At 40.1% G+C, this 16,458-nt stretch overlaps 3 protein-coding genes across 3 annotated transcripts; all 3 read left to right on the top strand.

Annotated features, from left to right (window-relative positions):
• Positions 1 to 370: 370 nt before the first annotated feature.
• Positions 371 to 1,818, top strand: LOC311004082 (trace amine-associated receptor 1-like; the record flags this gene model as incomplete). The annotated part of the gene is made up of 2 exons (XM_083996031.1): positions 371 to 540; positions 999 to 1,818. The coding sequence occupies 2 exons, from the start codon at positions 371 to 373 to the stop codon at positions 1,816 to 1,818; spliced, it is 990 nt and encodes a 329-aa protein (XP_083852157.1).
• Positions 1,819 to 6,770: 4,952 nt separating this feature from the next.
• On the top strand, positions 6,771 to 8,229 carry LOC311004081 (trace amine-associated receptor 13c-like; the record flags this gene model as incomplete). Its single annotated transcript, XM_083996030.1, has 2 exons — positions 6,771 to 6,940; positions 7,410 to 8,229. 2 exons carry the CDS (start codon positions 6,771 to 6,773, stop codon positions 8,227 to 8,229), a joined length of 990 nt encoding a protein of 329 aa, XP_083852156.1.
• Positions 8,230 to 14,221: 5,992 nt separating this feature from the next.
• On the top strand, positions 14,222 to 15,433 carry LOC311004080 (trace amine-associated receptor 1-like; the record flags this gene model as incomplete). Its single annotated transcript, XM_083996029.1, has 4 exons — positions 14,222 to 14,328; positions 14,614 to 14,911; positions 15,098 to 15,158; positions 15,255 to 15,433. The coding sequence occupies 4 exons, from the start codon at positions 14,222 to 14,224 to the stop codon at positions 15,431 to 15,433; spliced, it is 645 nt and encodes a 214-aa protein (XP_083852155.1).
• Positions 15,434 to 16,458: the final 1,025 nt, after the last annotated feature.

Here is a 16,458-nt window from a genome sequence, read left to right as displayed (position 1 = left end):
GCAGAGACTGCTTGCTGAAAAACTGCCCCTGATGGAACGCGCATCAGCGGTTTTGCATGAATTTATCTTGAAAACAACTCTGTAATAAGAAATATATATTATCTAATAAAATAACCCCACTGTAAAAAAAAAAAAATAGTCCCACCTCCCCAGACGTTAGCACTGCATGTCGTCTACCTCTGCTTTTTTTCAGATGAAAGTCACTGCTCAATCCACTCATCCCCAGAGGTACGGTGTGATGTAATCAGGCTTCTGATGAATAGTTAAAATTTAAATATGGGAGGGGAGGAAGAAAGAAATAAATTATCTGCATGACAAAGAAAGCTTTGAGAAAGCTGTCAGAGCTCAGCAGCTTCTCCTCTCTCTGAACATGGACATTCTGGAGGAAGATGAACTCTGCTTCCCAGAGCTCAACAACTCCTGCAGGAGGACGGCACCCTCTCCAACTGAGGCTACACTCATTTACACGCTGCTGTCCCTCATCATTGTGCTCACTGTGGTTCTGAACCTGCTGGTCATCATCTCTATCTCCCACTTCAGGCATAATATTTCTCTACATGGCCTACAAAATGTCTGTTTTTTAGTTCATGCTGTGCATCATACTGTGACATTTGAACTAATGATGAAAATGTTTATGATTTACAGGTTTCAGTTAGAGTTGCTTATTTGAAAATGTTCTTACAACTGTAATGATGCAGTTTTGATATTCTCTCTTTTCAGGCAGCTCATCACCTCTTTGTCCCATTTCAGGCAGAGATACATATTTCTCAGAATGATGTACAAAATGTTTATATTTTTGTTTCTTCCATGCAACATAATGTGACATTTAGGTTACTGGGTTGAAGAATTCACAGAAATAATGTTATCTTGTTGAATTCATTCTAGTCATTTGAAAATGCTTTTACAGTTTTAACACTGATGTGTTTCAACATATAAACATTTCTTTCACAACTGCTGCATTTAACAGTGTGTTCATTGTTGATATTTTCTCTTTTTAGGCAGCTTCACACCACCACCAATCTCCTCCTCCTCTCTCTGGCTGTTGCAGACTTCCTTGTTGGTTTGATGCAGATGCCATCTGAAATCCTCCTCATGCAGAGCTGCTGGATCCTGGGTGATGTTATGTGTGTTGTGATTTACTTTGTAAGTTACCTTGTTGTCAGTGTTTCAGTAGGAAACATGGTGCTCATATCAGTTGACCGCTATGTGGCAATTTGTGACCCCATGTTTTATTCTACCAAAGTTACTCTGAGGAGAGTTCAGTACTGTGTTGTTCTCTGTTGGATGTTTTCTGCTGTGCACAGTAGTTGGATGATGAGGAATTACCTCAAACACCCAGACAGGTATAGAATCTGTCATGGAGAGTGTATAGTGATAAGTGATCATGCTGAAGGAATTGTTGATCTTGTTGTGACCTTTTTAGGCCCCATTCTCGTCATTACAATTTTGTATCTGAGAGTATTTGTGGTGGCTGTGTCTCAGGCTCGTGCCATGCGCTCTCACATTGTAGCTGTCACACTTCAGCATTCAGAGACTATAAAAAGTAAGAAATCTGAACTAAAAGCAGCGAGGACTCTGGGTGTTGTAATATTAGTGTTTATTCTGTGCTGCTGTCCATATTATATTGTTGCTATTGTAATTGTGAACAGCTCAGTAGGGACATCATCTACAGCCACCGAGACTTGGTTGTTGTATTTCAACTCCTGTCTGAACCCTGTGATCTATGTTTTTTTCTACCCCTGGTTCCGAAAAGCTATTAAAAACATTATTACACTTCAGATACTGCAGCCTGGTTCTAGTCAGGCAACAATAATGTAGTGACAGACAAGCTGAGATCTGAAATTTCTGTGTCATTGAAAGTGACATTGTTCTTATCTATCTTGTAATTGTGCAAAGTATGGGAATTATTTTTACATTAATAACATTAACATGGAGGAAAAAAAACAAAAAAAACACTGTATGGTGGTTAAATACAAATTTATTTGAAGCCCAGCTGTCTCCTGCAGCAGAAAGCCTAGCCTGTAATGTGTCAAAGGATCAGTATGTTTTTGTCACAATTAATACTGTCATTACTTTCTTTTTTAATTATGCCATTACATTTGTATGGATTATAATTTGTCAAACATACCTGATGATTTGATTGATTTCGTCAGTATAAACTGTTGTTCCCCTCCACCCTCCCTCTGCAGCTAAAGCCTCACTGTCCTGTGTATTGATGAAACCATGACACTGTCCCTGGTGCTGAAATAACAGCGCTACACCAACACCTCCCCTGGTGTGAAATTGTCAAGTTGCAAATATCAAGTTCTCTCAGGATATTATAAGACATATTGTAGTAATGTTCACAGCAACCATATTTTCCTTAAGAAGTAGTTGCTGTTAAGAGTGAAATGCTGTGTAGTAATGCTTGAGTTTCATCACTACCACAAATAGAATTTAAGAAAATACAGGCAAATAGACAACACACCAACAACTTCAGAAAACATCTTTATCAGTTTGAATGTGAAAAATATGTTAAAACCACTAGGACTCTTTGTAGATCTAGTCAAATTACCCAACAGTCTCTCTCTTTCTTTCTTTTTTTTCTCTCTGACAGAAATCCTCTGCTGTCATGACTGGGCCTCCCAGAGGGACGGCTTCTCTCAGCAGTACAAGGGGTTTGCCCACTGCCTTTACAGAGCATGAGAAAACAATTCCCCACTGAGATGAGGTTTTCAAGTTTTCAAAGACTTTCTCAAAAAGCTGTAATTGCTTGAAACTTTACAATATAGAGTGATTGGCAAAGCACAAGAAATGGCCATAGTGCTCCCTCTACAGGCAGCATATTATATATTCAACCCAGTAGTCCTGTCCTAAGGTCTGCACTGTACATGTTTATAGAACATAACAAGCCGCAAATCAGTGTTTAGTTTGAAGGAGCCTTGTAATATTGAGGCTATGTACTGGTTTCAGCCAGTCGTGTATGTTTTTAATCTTTTTATTAAACTTTGCTTTGATCGTTAAGTCATACTTAACATTGTCAACAGGTAAGATCATTTGTGTGAGAAATGTGAAATTTGCAGACTCAGTTTGATATTGTTAAGCTTGAGAAACGCTAGTCAATGAAACACAAGGGTACTAGAAACACATTGATAGACAGACTGATGTAGCTAAAGAGTGACATAATCAGGCTTCTGAATGAATGAGTAAATTAATTGATAATTCACCCATCTTAACAACTCCTGCAGAAAGACAACACCCTGCTGACTCAGGCCACACTGATTTGGCTGACAACACATTGTTACACTTAAGATACTGTAGCCTGGCTTCAGTCAGGCCAGGTTAATGTAGTAAGTGATGCGATGAGTGAAACCAGTCATTTTCCTGTGATGAGGGACATGGACCACAGCCTCCTGAATGTTCATTGCTCAGCACCTGGACTATTAAATAAAATGTCTACAAAGTCCTGTGTGATCAAAAATGAATTTACAAACACACTTGTCTCCACCGAACAGCCTGAATATTTCACTCTTTCTGTTTGTGACTGTATATCTCTGTAATCTGACAACCAAAATCCTGTTTGGATGTCTATAGTAAGGCCTTAAAACTCATTCCTGAATGAGAACCACCCTAACCCCCTTACCACTGTTATCCACTAATAATAACAGGATATGATAAATAGTGGTAACTAAACATTACTCTAGTTCTACATAGCGCTAATATGGGCTTTGTCAATGTTTCAAGCCAATCAAGGCTTTACCACAATATTCTTGGACTGATCATTGCCCTCACAAAACCAGGGGATAAGAACTGCCAGATGTCCAGCCAATACAACTGTAACACATACCCCACTCATCTCCTTTGGAACACTTCAATTAATACCAAAAAGAAAACCAGCTAGTGCTGCATTTAGATTGCAATCCACATACCCCTGACCTATCATCAATAAAAGACTAACTCCATTTTGTACCTGTTGTGACCTCTCATGGCCTCCACAGCAGAAATGGAGGCCCTTAAAGATTGATGTTAAGAGAAACCAATATTAAAGCAGAAGTGAGTGATATATTTGTGTTAATATAAGTCTTAAATAGTTATATCTTCCGACAGCAATCACTTACATAGAGTGTTTGGACTGAAACACGAGTCTGTCAGTCACTCTGCTCTGCTCTGAGCCGAAGAGAAAACATTTATCGTATCCTACAGTTTTTATCCAATGAGGAGAGAGAACGGCATGCAGGGCTGTGTGTGCAGCCAAGGAACGCCGTGAATGTGGTGACGTAGCGACGAGGACTGTTATGGTGCGTTCAAGGAAACTCGTATTTTTCCGACCGTGAAGTGGTACCAGTTCGATCTGGTACGAGTTCACCGGTCGGAAGTTACGAGTGGCCGTTATAGTGACTTTCACCGGTAAAACAGGTCGGAAAAACACGAGTGGGTTGCCTGGAACGCTACAAAGTCGTAAGTTGTGACTTGAAGCTGTAATTTACGATTTCAAAAGCCTGCCTGGAACGCAGCATTAGCGAAAACGACCGGATCACTCACTTCTGCTTTAACCGCTAAAGGCCAGAACAAGGCTAGTCCAACAGCTTGGGCACCACCCACCTAATGACCCTGACACACCTACTACATACCAGCCAAACGGAAACTCCCCACACAGAATGAGACACCAAACCAGCAGCCATATCTTTGAAGAAGGAGAACAGGATGCAGCCATACAGAGATAATCAGCTGATGATAACATAACCCAGTCAAATATGTAATTAGGCCCAAAGAATTGGTACAAACTGTGGTCTCATATCCACAATGAATTACATCGCAAGTCTAATAAGCAAAATGTTGAGCTCCAGCTCACAGCAAACTGGACTTCCCATAAACCTATGTCCTCCTTAGCCTACATGACTGTCAGTTTAAAGGAGGAGGTCTATTTGTCCTGACCATCTCATGCAATCCACAGAAGCAAGTTCTGCATTGGTGCCCCAACACCGTTCTATGTACAACTGTTTGTACAACCTTTTTCAATAAAGTTAATTGAAAAGAAAAATAGTGCCCGAAAACCATATGGTCATGGTTACAATAATAAATTCAGCTTATGTCATTGTTTGGTTTGGTTTGGTTAAAAGCCAGCTGCCTGCTAGCATTGGGCCTGCTAGCCACCACTCCAAGCTTGTGCCTGCTGTGCATTTCCTGCTCTGGCTGGGCCGCAGCCTTCATGTCCCCCTTCAGCTAGGCCGCAGCCTTCAAGTACCCCTCTGGCTGGGCATCAGCATCCATGTCCCCTACCTGCGGTGAGGCAGTAGGTGGTCCAGCCGACTCCTGCTCCCCGTGCCTCGTCAGTGGTCCGGCCGACGCCTGCTCCCCGTGCCTTGTTGGCAGTTCGGCCAACTCCAGTGCTGCAGCTCCCCCTGGCGCCCTCTTTAGAGCTGCAGCATCCTCCGGCGTCGGGGGTCCCGGCAGACGCCACTCCCATTCCGGCGTCGGGGGTCCGGCAGACGGCACTCATGTTCCAGCGTCGGCGATCCCGGCTGGCGCCACCCCTGTTCCCTGTGTCCAGCAGGAGGCCTGTCCTGCTCCTGATTCCAGTGTCCAGCAGGAAGCCCATCCGGCTCCTGAGGACAAAACAACTCTGTCTCGTAATAAGTAATATATATTATCTAATAGCCCCACTTTAAAAAAAAAAAAAAATAGTTCCACCTCTCTGGACGTTAGCGCTGCATGTCGTCTACCTCTGCTTTTTTTCAGATGAAAGTCACTGCTCAATCCACTCATCCCCAGAGGTGAAGGTTAATCATGTGAACTGATGACCTTATATCTTTTAAGAAGCACATTCAGAATGTTGCAAAAAGTTGTTAAAGGGACAACAAGGAGTTTTGGAAAAGCGAAGCGTTTTCACACTACATTTATGAGCCTCCGCGCGCACCGTGAAATTCTTTGACCGGCGCAAGGCGAACTCATGTTTTCATTCAACAATAATTAAAGTCAGAGGTTCGAAGACAATCAGATACCGTCGTAGTTCCGACCATAAACGGCGATTTTGTGGCGTTATTTTCATGACTCGCCACGAAACCGAAAGTAAAAAAAGCTGGTCGGCTCGACCAGCATCTCCGCCACCACTAATAATAACAAAATAACGATAGAGACAAAATTATATATTTATCGAAAATGGGCCCATTAACAAGTGTGGGTAGCGCAGATTTATCCACATTAACGTGAGACTTTTTTATAACCAAATAGAAACTCCTCGTTGTCCCTTTAAAAATAATTTTAAAAATATATTTTTTAAGACTATGTTCCAATTTATAAAATCGAAAGTACGGAAGAGGATTAGGGCCACTGAGAAAAAGAAAAGTGAGTTATGAATTTTTTTTCTCTGAGAATTCTGAGATTAAAGTCAGAATACTAAACTTTGTTCTGATGGTATTTTATGAAGGTCTTTGCTGGTGTTAGCAGGTCACCATGTTTTGGGTTTTACTGATGAGAGTTTGGCATCTTTTTATTTTACCTTTGCATTCATCGTGACGTTGTACTTATCAACAGGTAAGACCAGTTGGGGTTGTGACTGTGACCAGTTTGAAATTGGAAATTTAGTTTGATCTTGTATTGAGCAACACCTGCAAATTAGTCACTCGCCTTTGATTGTAGCATATACAGACTAATACGGTGTGATGTAATCAGGCTTCTGAATAGTTAAAATTTAAATATGGGAGGGGAGGAAGAAAGAAATAAATGATCTGCATGACAAAGAAAGCTTTGAGAAAGCTGTCAGAGCTCAGCAGCTTCTCCTCTCTCTGAACATGGACGTTCTGGAGGAAGATGAACTCTGCTTCCCAGAGCTCAACAACTCCTGCAGGAGGACGGCACCCTCTCCAACTGAGGCTACACTCATTTACACGCTGCTGTCCCTCATCATTGTGCTCACTGTGGTTCTGAACCTGCTGGTCATCATCTCTATCTCCCACTTCAGGCAGAGATAATATTTCTCTACATGGCCTACAAAATGTCTGTTTTTTCGTTCATGCTGTGCATCATACTGTGACATTTTAACTAATGATGAAAATGTTTATGATTTACAGGTTTCAGTTAGAGTTGCTTATTTGAAAATGTTCTTACAACTGTAATGACGCAGTTTTTTGATATTCTCTCTTTTCAGGCAGCTCATCACCTCTTTCTCCCATTTCAGGCAGAGATACATATTTCTCAGAATGATGTACAAAATGTTTATATTTTTGTTTCTTCCATGCAACATACAGTAATGTGACATTTAGGTTACTGGGTTGAAGAATTCACAGAAATAATGTTATCTTGTTGAATTCAATCTAGTCATTTGAACATGCTTTTACAGTTTTAACACTGATGTGTTTCAACATATTAACATTTATTTCACAACTGATGCATATAACAGTTTGCTCATTGTTGATATTTTCTCTTTTTAGGCAGCTTCACACCACCACCAACCTCCTCCTCCTCTCTCTGGCTGTTGCAGACTTCCTTGTTGGTTTGATGCAGATGCCGTCTGAAATCCTCCTCATGCAGAGCTGCTGGATCCTGGGTGATGCTATGTGTGCTGCGATTTATTTTTTAAGTTTCCTTGTTGTCAGTGTTTCAGTTGGAAGCATGGTTCTCATATCAGTTGATCGCTATGCAGCAATTTGTGACCCCATGTTTTACTCCACCAAGGTTACTCTGAGGAGAGTTCAACTCTGTGTTTGTCTGTGTTGGATGTTTTCTGCTGTGCACAGTAGTTGGATGATGAGGGATTTCCTCAAACACCCAGAGAGGTATAGAGTCTGTCATGGAGAGTGTGTAGTGATAAGTGATCATGCTGAAGGAATTGTTGATCTTGTTGTGACCTTTTTAGGCCCCATTCTCGTCATTACAATTTTGTATCTGAGAGTATTTGTGGTGGCTGTGTCTCAGGCTCGTGCCATGCGCTCTCACATTGTAGCTGTCACACTTCAGCATTCAGAGACTATAAAAAGTAAGAAATCTGAACTAAAAGCAGCGAGGACTCTGGGTATTGTAATAGTAGTGTTTCTTCTGTGCTGCTGTCCATATTATATTGTTGCTATTGCAATTGTGAACAGCTCAGTAGGGACATCATCTACAGCCACTGAGACTTGGTTGTTGTATTTCAACTCCTGTCTGAACCCTGTGATATATGTTTTTTTCTACCCCTGGTTCCGAAAAGCCATTAAAAACATTATTACACTTCAGATACTGCAGCCTGGCTCCAGTCAGGCAAAAATGATGTAAAAGTATGAAAGTGACAGACAAGCTGAGATCATTTCTGTGTCATTGAAAGTGACATTGTTCTTATTTATCCTGCACTTCTGCAAAGTATGGAGAATTAACATTAATAACATTAACATGGGGAAAAAAACACTGTATGGTGGTTAAATACAAATTTATTTGAAGCCCAGCTGTCTCCTGCAGCAGAAAGCCTAGCCTGTAATGTGTCAAAGGATCAGTATGTTTTTGTCACATCTGATACTATCGTCACTTTTTTTTATTATACCATTACATTTGTGATGGATTATAATTTGTCAAACAGGCTACTTGATAATTTGACTGATTTTTTCAGTGTATTCATAGACACGTCAGTATAAACTGTTGTTCCCCTCCACCCTCCCTCTGCAGCTAAAGCCTCACTGTGCTGTGTATTGATGAAACCATGACACTGTCCCTGGTGCTGAAATAACAGCGCTACACCAACACCTCCCCTGGTATGAAATTGTCTCTAAAGCAAATATCAAGTTCTCTCAGGATATTTTGAGAAACAAATTGTAGTAATGTTCACAGCAACCATATTTTCCTTAAGAAGTAGTTGCTGTTAAGAGTTAAATGCTGCGTAGTAATGCTTGAGTTTCATCACTACCACAAATAGAATTTAAGAAAATACAGGCAAATAGACAACACACCGACAACTTCAGAAAACAGCTTCATCAGTTTGAATGTGAAAATATGAAAAATATGTTAAAACCACTAGGACTCTTTGTAGATCTACTCAAATTATCCAACAGTCTCTCTGACAGAAATCCTCTGCTGTCATGACTGGGCCTCCCAGAGGGACAGCCTCTCTCAGCAGTACAAGGGGTTTGCCCACTGCCTTTACAGAGCATGAGAAAACAATTCTCCACTGAGATGATACAAAATAATTAACCTTATCTGCTGTTCTTGAAAACCCCTTCTATTGACAAACTGGCCAAATCAAGGTGTACAAAGCTTCCAAAGACTTTCTCAAAAAGCTGTTAATTGCTGTCAAAGGTGCTCGGACAGACTTATGAATACTTTACAATATAGAGTGATTGGCAAAGCACAAGAAATGGCCATGGCGCTCCCTCTCCAGGCAGCATATGATATTTTCAACCCAGTAGTCCTGTCCTAAGGTTTGCACTGTACATGTTTATAGAACATAACAAGCCACAAATCAGTGTTTAGTTTGAAGGAGCCTTGTAATATTGAGGCTATGTACTGGTTTCAGCCAGTCATGTATGTTTTTAATCTATTTATTAAACTTTGCTTTGATCATTAAGTCATACTTAACATTGTCAATGGGTAAGATCATTTGTGTGAGAAATTTGAAAATTGCAGACTCAGTTTGATCTTGTTAAGATTGAGAAACACTAGTCAATAGATAATTATATATGAGGTGCAACATATTGATAGACAGACTGATGTAGCCAAAGAGTTACATAATCAGGCTTCTGAATGAATAAATAAATAATTCACCCAGCCTAACAAGTCCTGCAGAAAGACAATACCCTTGCTGACTGAGACCTCACTCATTTTCAGTTTGCTGTCCTTCATCGTTTTGCCCACTACAGCCATTAAGATTTGGCTGTTGTATTTCAGCTCCTGTCTGAACCCTGTGATTTATGTCTCTTTCTACCCCGGTTAAAAAAAAAAAAATTAAACGCATTGTTACACTACAATGCAGCCTGGCTTCAGTCAGGCCAGGTTAATGTAGTAAACGATGGGATGAGTGAAACCAGTCATTTTCCTGTGATGGGGGACTTATTCATAATCAGGCAACATGGACCACAAGTACTGTATGAGCTGTATGTATGATCAAAAATGAATATGCAAGCACATTTGTCTCCACCCAACAGCCTGAATCTTTCAATCTTTCTTATTAGTATGAATTCATTGTCATAGTGTCACCCATCACCTATTATGATGCTATCTAAAACTCAGTCCTGAATGAGAACCAGATTTTAGAGTGCAGTAAAAGTATAGATTGTATTTATTTACTTCCAAAACAAACATTGTTACCACTGTTATCCACTAATAATAACAGGATATGATAAATAGTGGTAACTAAACATTACTCTAGTTCTACATAGCACTAATATGGGCTTTGTCAATGGTTCAAGCCAATCAAGGCTCCACCACAGTATTCCTGGACTGATCATTGCCCTTACAAGATAATGTCCACCAATACAACTATAACGCATACCCCACTCATCTCCTTTGGAACACTTCAATTAATACCAAAAAGAAAACCAACTAGTCCTGATTTAGAGTGTAATCCACATACCCCTGACCTATCATTCAGAAAAGACAAACTCCATTTCGTACCTGCTGTGACCTCTCATGGCCTCCACACCAGAAATTGAGGCCCTTTAGGATTGATGTTAAAGGGATAGTTCAACATTTTTGAAAATTGGCCCATCGCCATGATCCCCCTAGTAATAGCAGTAGGTTCGTTACCTTTAATTGTTGGTCCAAGCTGCTTTTAGATCGGGGGAGAAGAATACCGAGCGGCGCAGCTACACTACGGAGGCTAATGGAATTTCTTGGTTTTGCTCATCAAACTCAGCAAATACACAACCAAAAAACTCAAAAACGCTGTGGTGGACAAGTTGTGGCCTGCACATTTACCACGCTATGAGATAATAGCGGAAAGTTGCGAGATGGAGTTGTTTTAGAGGCAAAGTCGGACTTGGTTGCTCGGCGGAGTGATTTCAAAAGCGCCTGTTTACTGCAGATACGTCCGTATACTACGGCACTGGCTGAGGTGCGCACACTGTGTCCCTCCGACCAGTGGTTCACTGAAGAAAGTAGTTCCGAGTATTTGCTTCACTTCTCTTAACTTTCCGCTATTATCTCATAGCGTGGTAAATGTGCAGGTCACAACTTGTCCACCACAGCGTTTTTGAGTTTTTTGGTTGTGTATTTGCTGAGTTTGATGAGCAAAACCAAGAAATTCCATTAGCCTCCGTAGTGTAGCTGCGCCGCTCGGTATTCTTCTCCCCCGATCTAAAAGCAGCTTGGACCAACAATTAAAGGTAACGAACCTACTGCTATTACTAGGGGGATCATGGCGATGGGCCAATTTTCAAAAATGTTGAACTATCCCTTTAAGGGAAACCAGCATTAACTGCTAAAGGCCAGAACAAGGCTAGTCCAACAGCTTGGGCACCACCCACCTAATGACCCTGACACACCCCCTTCATACCAGCCAAATGGAAACTCCCCACACAGAATGAGACACCAAACCAGCAGCCAAATCTTTGACATACAAGTCAACATAGATAAAAGAGGAAGAACAGGGTGTAGTCAAACAGAAATAATCCTCTGATGATAACCCTGTCAAATTGCAATTAGAGCCAAAGAATTGGTACATTGTCGTCTTAGAAGGCAAGGCAAGGCAATTTTATTTGTATAGCACAAACAGTTTGTCTCAAAGGGCTTTACATGGCATCATAATAACATCCTCTGCCCTTAGACCCTCATATCGACTGAGGAAAAACTCCATAGAAAACAACGATGAATTACATCACAAATCCAATAAGCAATAGCTGAGCCACAGCAAACAGCTAACTGGACTTCGTCTGTCCTAACCTATAAACCTGTGTCCTCCTTCACCCAAATGCTTGACAGTTTAAAGGAGGAGGTCTATAGAGATCATTTGTCCTGACCCTCTGATAACAATCCACAGATGCATGTTCTGAATTACTGCCCCAACACCTCTTTATGGTAATGGTAATATTTTTTTTTTTTTTTTTTTTTTTAGTTTAGTTTAGTTTATTTCAGTCAATACATGTCATTAAAAGAAAAGTAACAAACCAGAAAGAAAAAAGTAAATAAAGAAAAACATCAATCAGAATAAACAATAAGTAAACAGAAAAAGAAAATTTGGACCGAAAAGGCATAGGCTGAAGCATAGCTTATTACGCCTACCCTGTTACAACTCTGATTAATTAAAAAATAAAAAATAAAAATTTAACAATTGTACAATTTGTTATTTATTAATAAAAGAAATAAGCAATCACAAAACAGTAAAAAGAGAGAAGCTGCTTGATTCGATTTCCCTTTCTTCTTCCTTTTCTTTCCCTTCCTTTCTCCTCTCCTTTCCCTTCTTCCTCCCCTACTTCCTTCCTCCTCAAAAGAAAAGAGGAAAAAAAAAAAAAAAAAAGACAATCAAACATACAGAAAACAGAACAGAAATAGCAGCAGCATAGCACGTGTCAACACTCATTACTCTAACTTATATAAATTAATCATCCTGTTTTTAAGTATTTTTTAAAATAAGATTATGGTATTACATGTTTTTAAGTCATTCTCCAATTTGTTCCACAAATTAACAGCTGTTACCGTAATGCATTGTAATTTGGTGTTGGTTCTTGTTTTTAACTTTCTAAATATACATACTCCTCTGAGATTGTAATGGCTTTGTCTTAAATTAAACATTTTCTGAATACATTCGGGCAGCAAGTTGTTGCAAATTTTCAACATAAGCTGTGCAGTTTTGAAATCCACCAGTTGTTTGAATTTGAGTTCGTTAGAATTAATAAATAATTGATTGGTTGGATGCCTATAGTCGACTTTGTTTATAAGTCGCATTGCTTTTTTTTGAAGTAAAAAAATAGGTTTGGTGATTGATTTAAATGTGTGTCCCCACACTTCTATACAATAAGTTATGTATGGTTTTATTAGTTATTTATTAATAATACGTTAAGCTCATCTCATGGTTTGGTTTAGGCAACACAACAACTTCTATATTAGAGTTATGGACAGATTAGAGGTTGTCCATCCTCAAGGTTAGAAGTAGGGCTGCACAATTAATCTTATGTTCATCGCCATCAGGATGTCAACATGCACGATAAACACATCACAAAAGGCTGCCTGAAATGTGATGAGTACGTTTTATTTACAGGCGCCATGTCTTCACACTCACACACACCTGTAACCTGAGCTACACTGCTAAACGCACTGTAACAACAACGGCAGACTTCCGTCAGGTCCCTCAGATACCGCATGAGATTTGGCATCGATCGACATATTTCTACGGAAACAACTTCTCAAGGTTAGTCAACTTATAATGGTTGGAATTTGTTTAGAACACACAAGCTTTCCATGCTTCTTCTCTGTTTTTGCTGTATTTGTGTGGTAGTGTTACAGCGCCACTACAGGCCAGGTATGTACTACAGCATATTGAGTGATTTTCAGAAAGACGCAGAAACTATATGGTTAATATGCACACCTGAATATTTGCTTAATTATCGCTAGTCATATCATCATTGCAATATTGAACAGTGTCATCGCACATTTTGCTGATATGGTGCAGGCCTAGTTAGAAGACTGTTGTTGTCTTGGATACAATGATAAATATGCATCTAAGTTTGTGGACTGGTCATGACTCAATGAAACAATAACAACTACTTTCTTATGAGAAATTCTGTCAAAGCCTGGTGTTTGGTATTGTGTCACCATTTCTAACCTTTAGCTAATGCTAGCATCATTGAGTTATGCTCCACACCAATGTTTACGGAGAGCAAACGTGATAGCCAGTAACCAATGGAAACAGACATGTAACACAATTTACCCATTAAGTTACTTACTACCATCAAGTAAATTGCATTTAGAAGTTATGCTAGTTATGGGTCAATCTGGAGATGGGCATAGTTCTCCCCATAAACCATAGCAGTGTTGGCCCCTGGGTTGGACAGGGAGAGAAACTTGGCCTTGGACTAAACCAAGAGGGATGGCAGCATGAAGCACAGTAACAGAGCTGGTAGAAGCTTAATAGATTGATAGATATGACCACAGTATGACATACTCAGCATCCTGAGAGGATGGCAACTGAATATGGGAGGAGAGGGAAAGATATAAATGATCTGTACAACAGAGCTTCCCTTAGAAAGCTGTCAGAGCTCAGCAGCTTCTCCTCTCTCTGAATATGGAGGCACTGGAGGAAACTGAATTCTGTTTTTCCCAACTCAATAATTCCTGCAGGAGGATTATGTCTTTTCTGACTGAGGCCACACTCATTTACTGTCTGCTGAGCTTCATCACTGTGCTCACTGTGGTTCTGAACCTGCTGGTCATCATCTCTATCTCCCACTTCAGGCAGAAATAATATTTCTCTGCATGGTCGACAAAATGTCTGTTTTTTTAGTTCATGCTATGCAACATAATGTGGCATTTGAATTAATGATGAAAAAATTTTGATTTTCAGGTTCCAGTTAGATTAGCAAACTGCTTATTTGAAAATGTTCTTCTGCTGTAATGTATTTACATATATTGTTGCAGTACAGATAGCTAATAGGTGTAAATGTATGACCCCTGCTAACACTTATTTCTAACACTGCTACATGTAACAGTGTGTTCATTGTTGATGTTCACTCTTTTCAGGCAGCTCCACACCACCACCAACCTCCTCCTCCTCTCTCTGGCTGTTTCAGACTTCCTTGTTGGTTCCATGCAGATGCCAGCTGCAATCCTTCTCTTGGAAGGCTGCTGGATCCTGGGTGATGTTATGTGTGCTGTAAATTACTTTTTTGGTTACCTAGTTGTCAGTGTTTCAGTAGGAAACATGGTTCTTATATCAGTTGACCGCTATGTGGCAATTTGTGACCCCATGTTTTACTCCACCAAAGTTACCCTGAGAAGAGTTCAATATTGCGTTTGTCTGTGTTGGATGTTTTCAGCTGTGCACAGTAGTTGGATAATAAGGGATTTATTAAAAGAACCAGACAGGTATAAAACCTGTCATGGTGAGTGCGCAATCATCAGTACTTATGCTGAAGAAATTGTTGACCTCGTTGTGACCTTTTTAGGCCCCATTTTAGTCATTACACTTTTGTATCTGAGAGTATTTGTGGTGGCTGTGTCTCAGGCTCGTGCCATGCGTGCTCACATTGCAGTGGTCACTCTTCAGCATTCAGAGACGATAAAAAGTAAGAAATCTGAAATGAAAGCAGCAAGAACTCTGGGTGTTGTAGTTGTTGTGTTTATTCTTTGCTCCTGTCCATTTTATTGTGTTGCTCTAACAGCTGTGAACAGCTCGATAAGAGTAACATCTGTAGCTGTTGAGTTGTGGTTTTTGTATTTTAACTCCTCTCTGAACCCTGTCATCTATGTCTCTTTCTACCCCTGGTTCAGAAAATCTATTAAACACATTGTTACACTTCAGATACTACAGCCTGGCTCCAGTCAGACCAGGTTCATGTAGAAAGCGATGCACTGAGCGAAACCGCTTATATTTCTGTGAAGGGAGAGTTATGTTGAGTCCAATAACCTGAATGTACATTGTTTAAAGGCTGCTGATTTAAAGAAATGCAGAAAAAGTACAACCTGAAGCTTTCACTCTTACTGTTTGTGACTGCATGTCTATGTAATCTGACAACCATAATCCTGTTTGAATGAGTGAAGTAAAAAAAAAAAAAGGTAATTATATAATAAAAACCATATTGGTAGGAGTTCATTCTCATAGTGGCACCCATAACATATCATATATATATATATACATACATGTCCTGAATGAAAACCAGGTTTTAGGGTACAGTAAGAGAATAGATCATATTTAATTATTTCAAAAGTCTAGTCTATTTCTATGAGCATATGCGTTAAAACAAGGCTCCACCACAGTACCCTGAGCCAGGCCATTGCCCTCACACAATCAGGGGGTAGGAGCTGCCCACTATATCAACCTTTACCACTCTAACACATACCCCACCCATCTCCCTTTTGAACACATAAAATAATACAAAAAGTCCTGGAGTTAGGGTTATGCACATACTCCTGAAATATCATCCAGAAAAGACCAACTCCATATCATAAGTGTTCCACACTCTAACAGGACTCACCACTAATCAATTCTAAAAATGAAGGCCCTTAAGGATTGATGTTCAGGTTTCCTGTTGGGATCCCAGCACTGGTAAGGGCCAGAACAAGGGCAGTCCAACCACTTGAACACCACCCACTTAATGATCGTGACACGCCCTCTACATACCTACCACACCAGCTGAATTGAAACTCCCCACACAGAATGAAGACCAAGAGAGCAGCCAGATATTTGACGTACAACTCAACATAGATCAAAGAGGAAGAACAGAATGTAGTCAAACAGAAATAATCCTCTGATGATAACCCTGTGAAATTGCAATTAGATCCCAAAAAAATGGTACAAACTGTTGTCTCAGAACCACAATGAATTACATCACAAATCTAATAAGCAATAGCTGCGCCACAGTAAAC

This window comes from Trachurus trachurus, assembly GCF_905171665.1.
Source record: "Trachurus trachurus genome assembly, chromosome: 21".
Lineage (NCBI taxonomy): Eukaryota > Metazoa > Chordata > Actinopteri > Carangiformes > Carangidae > Trachurus > Trachurus trachurus.
Note: the sequence above shows the minus strand (reverse complement) of the source record. Positions and strands in the feature narration are given on the sequence as shown.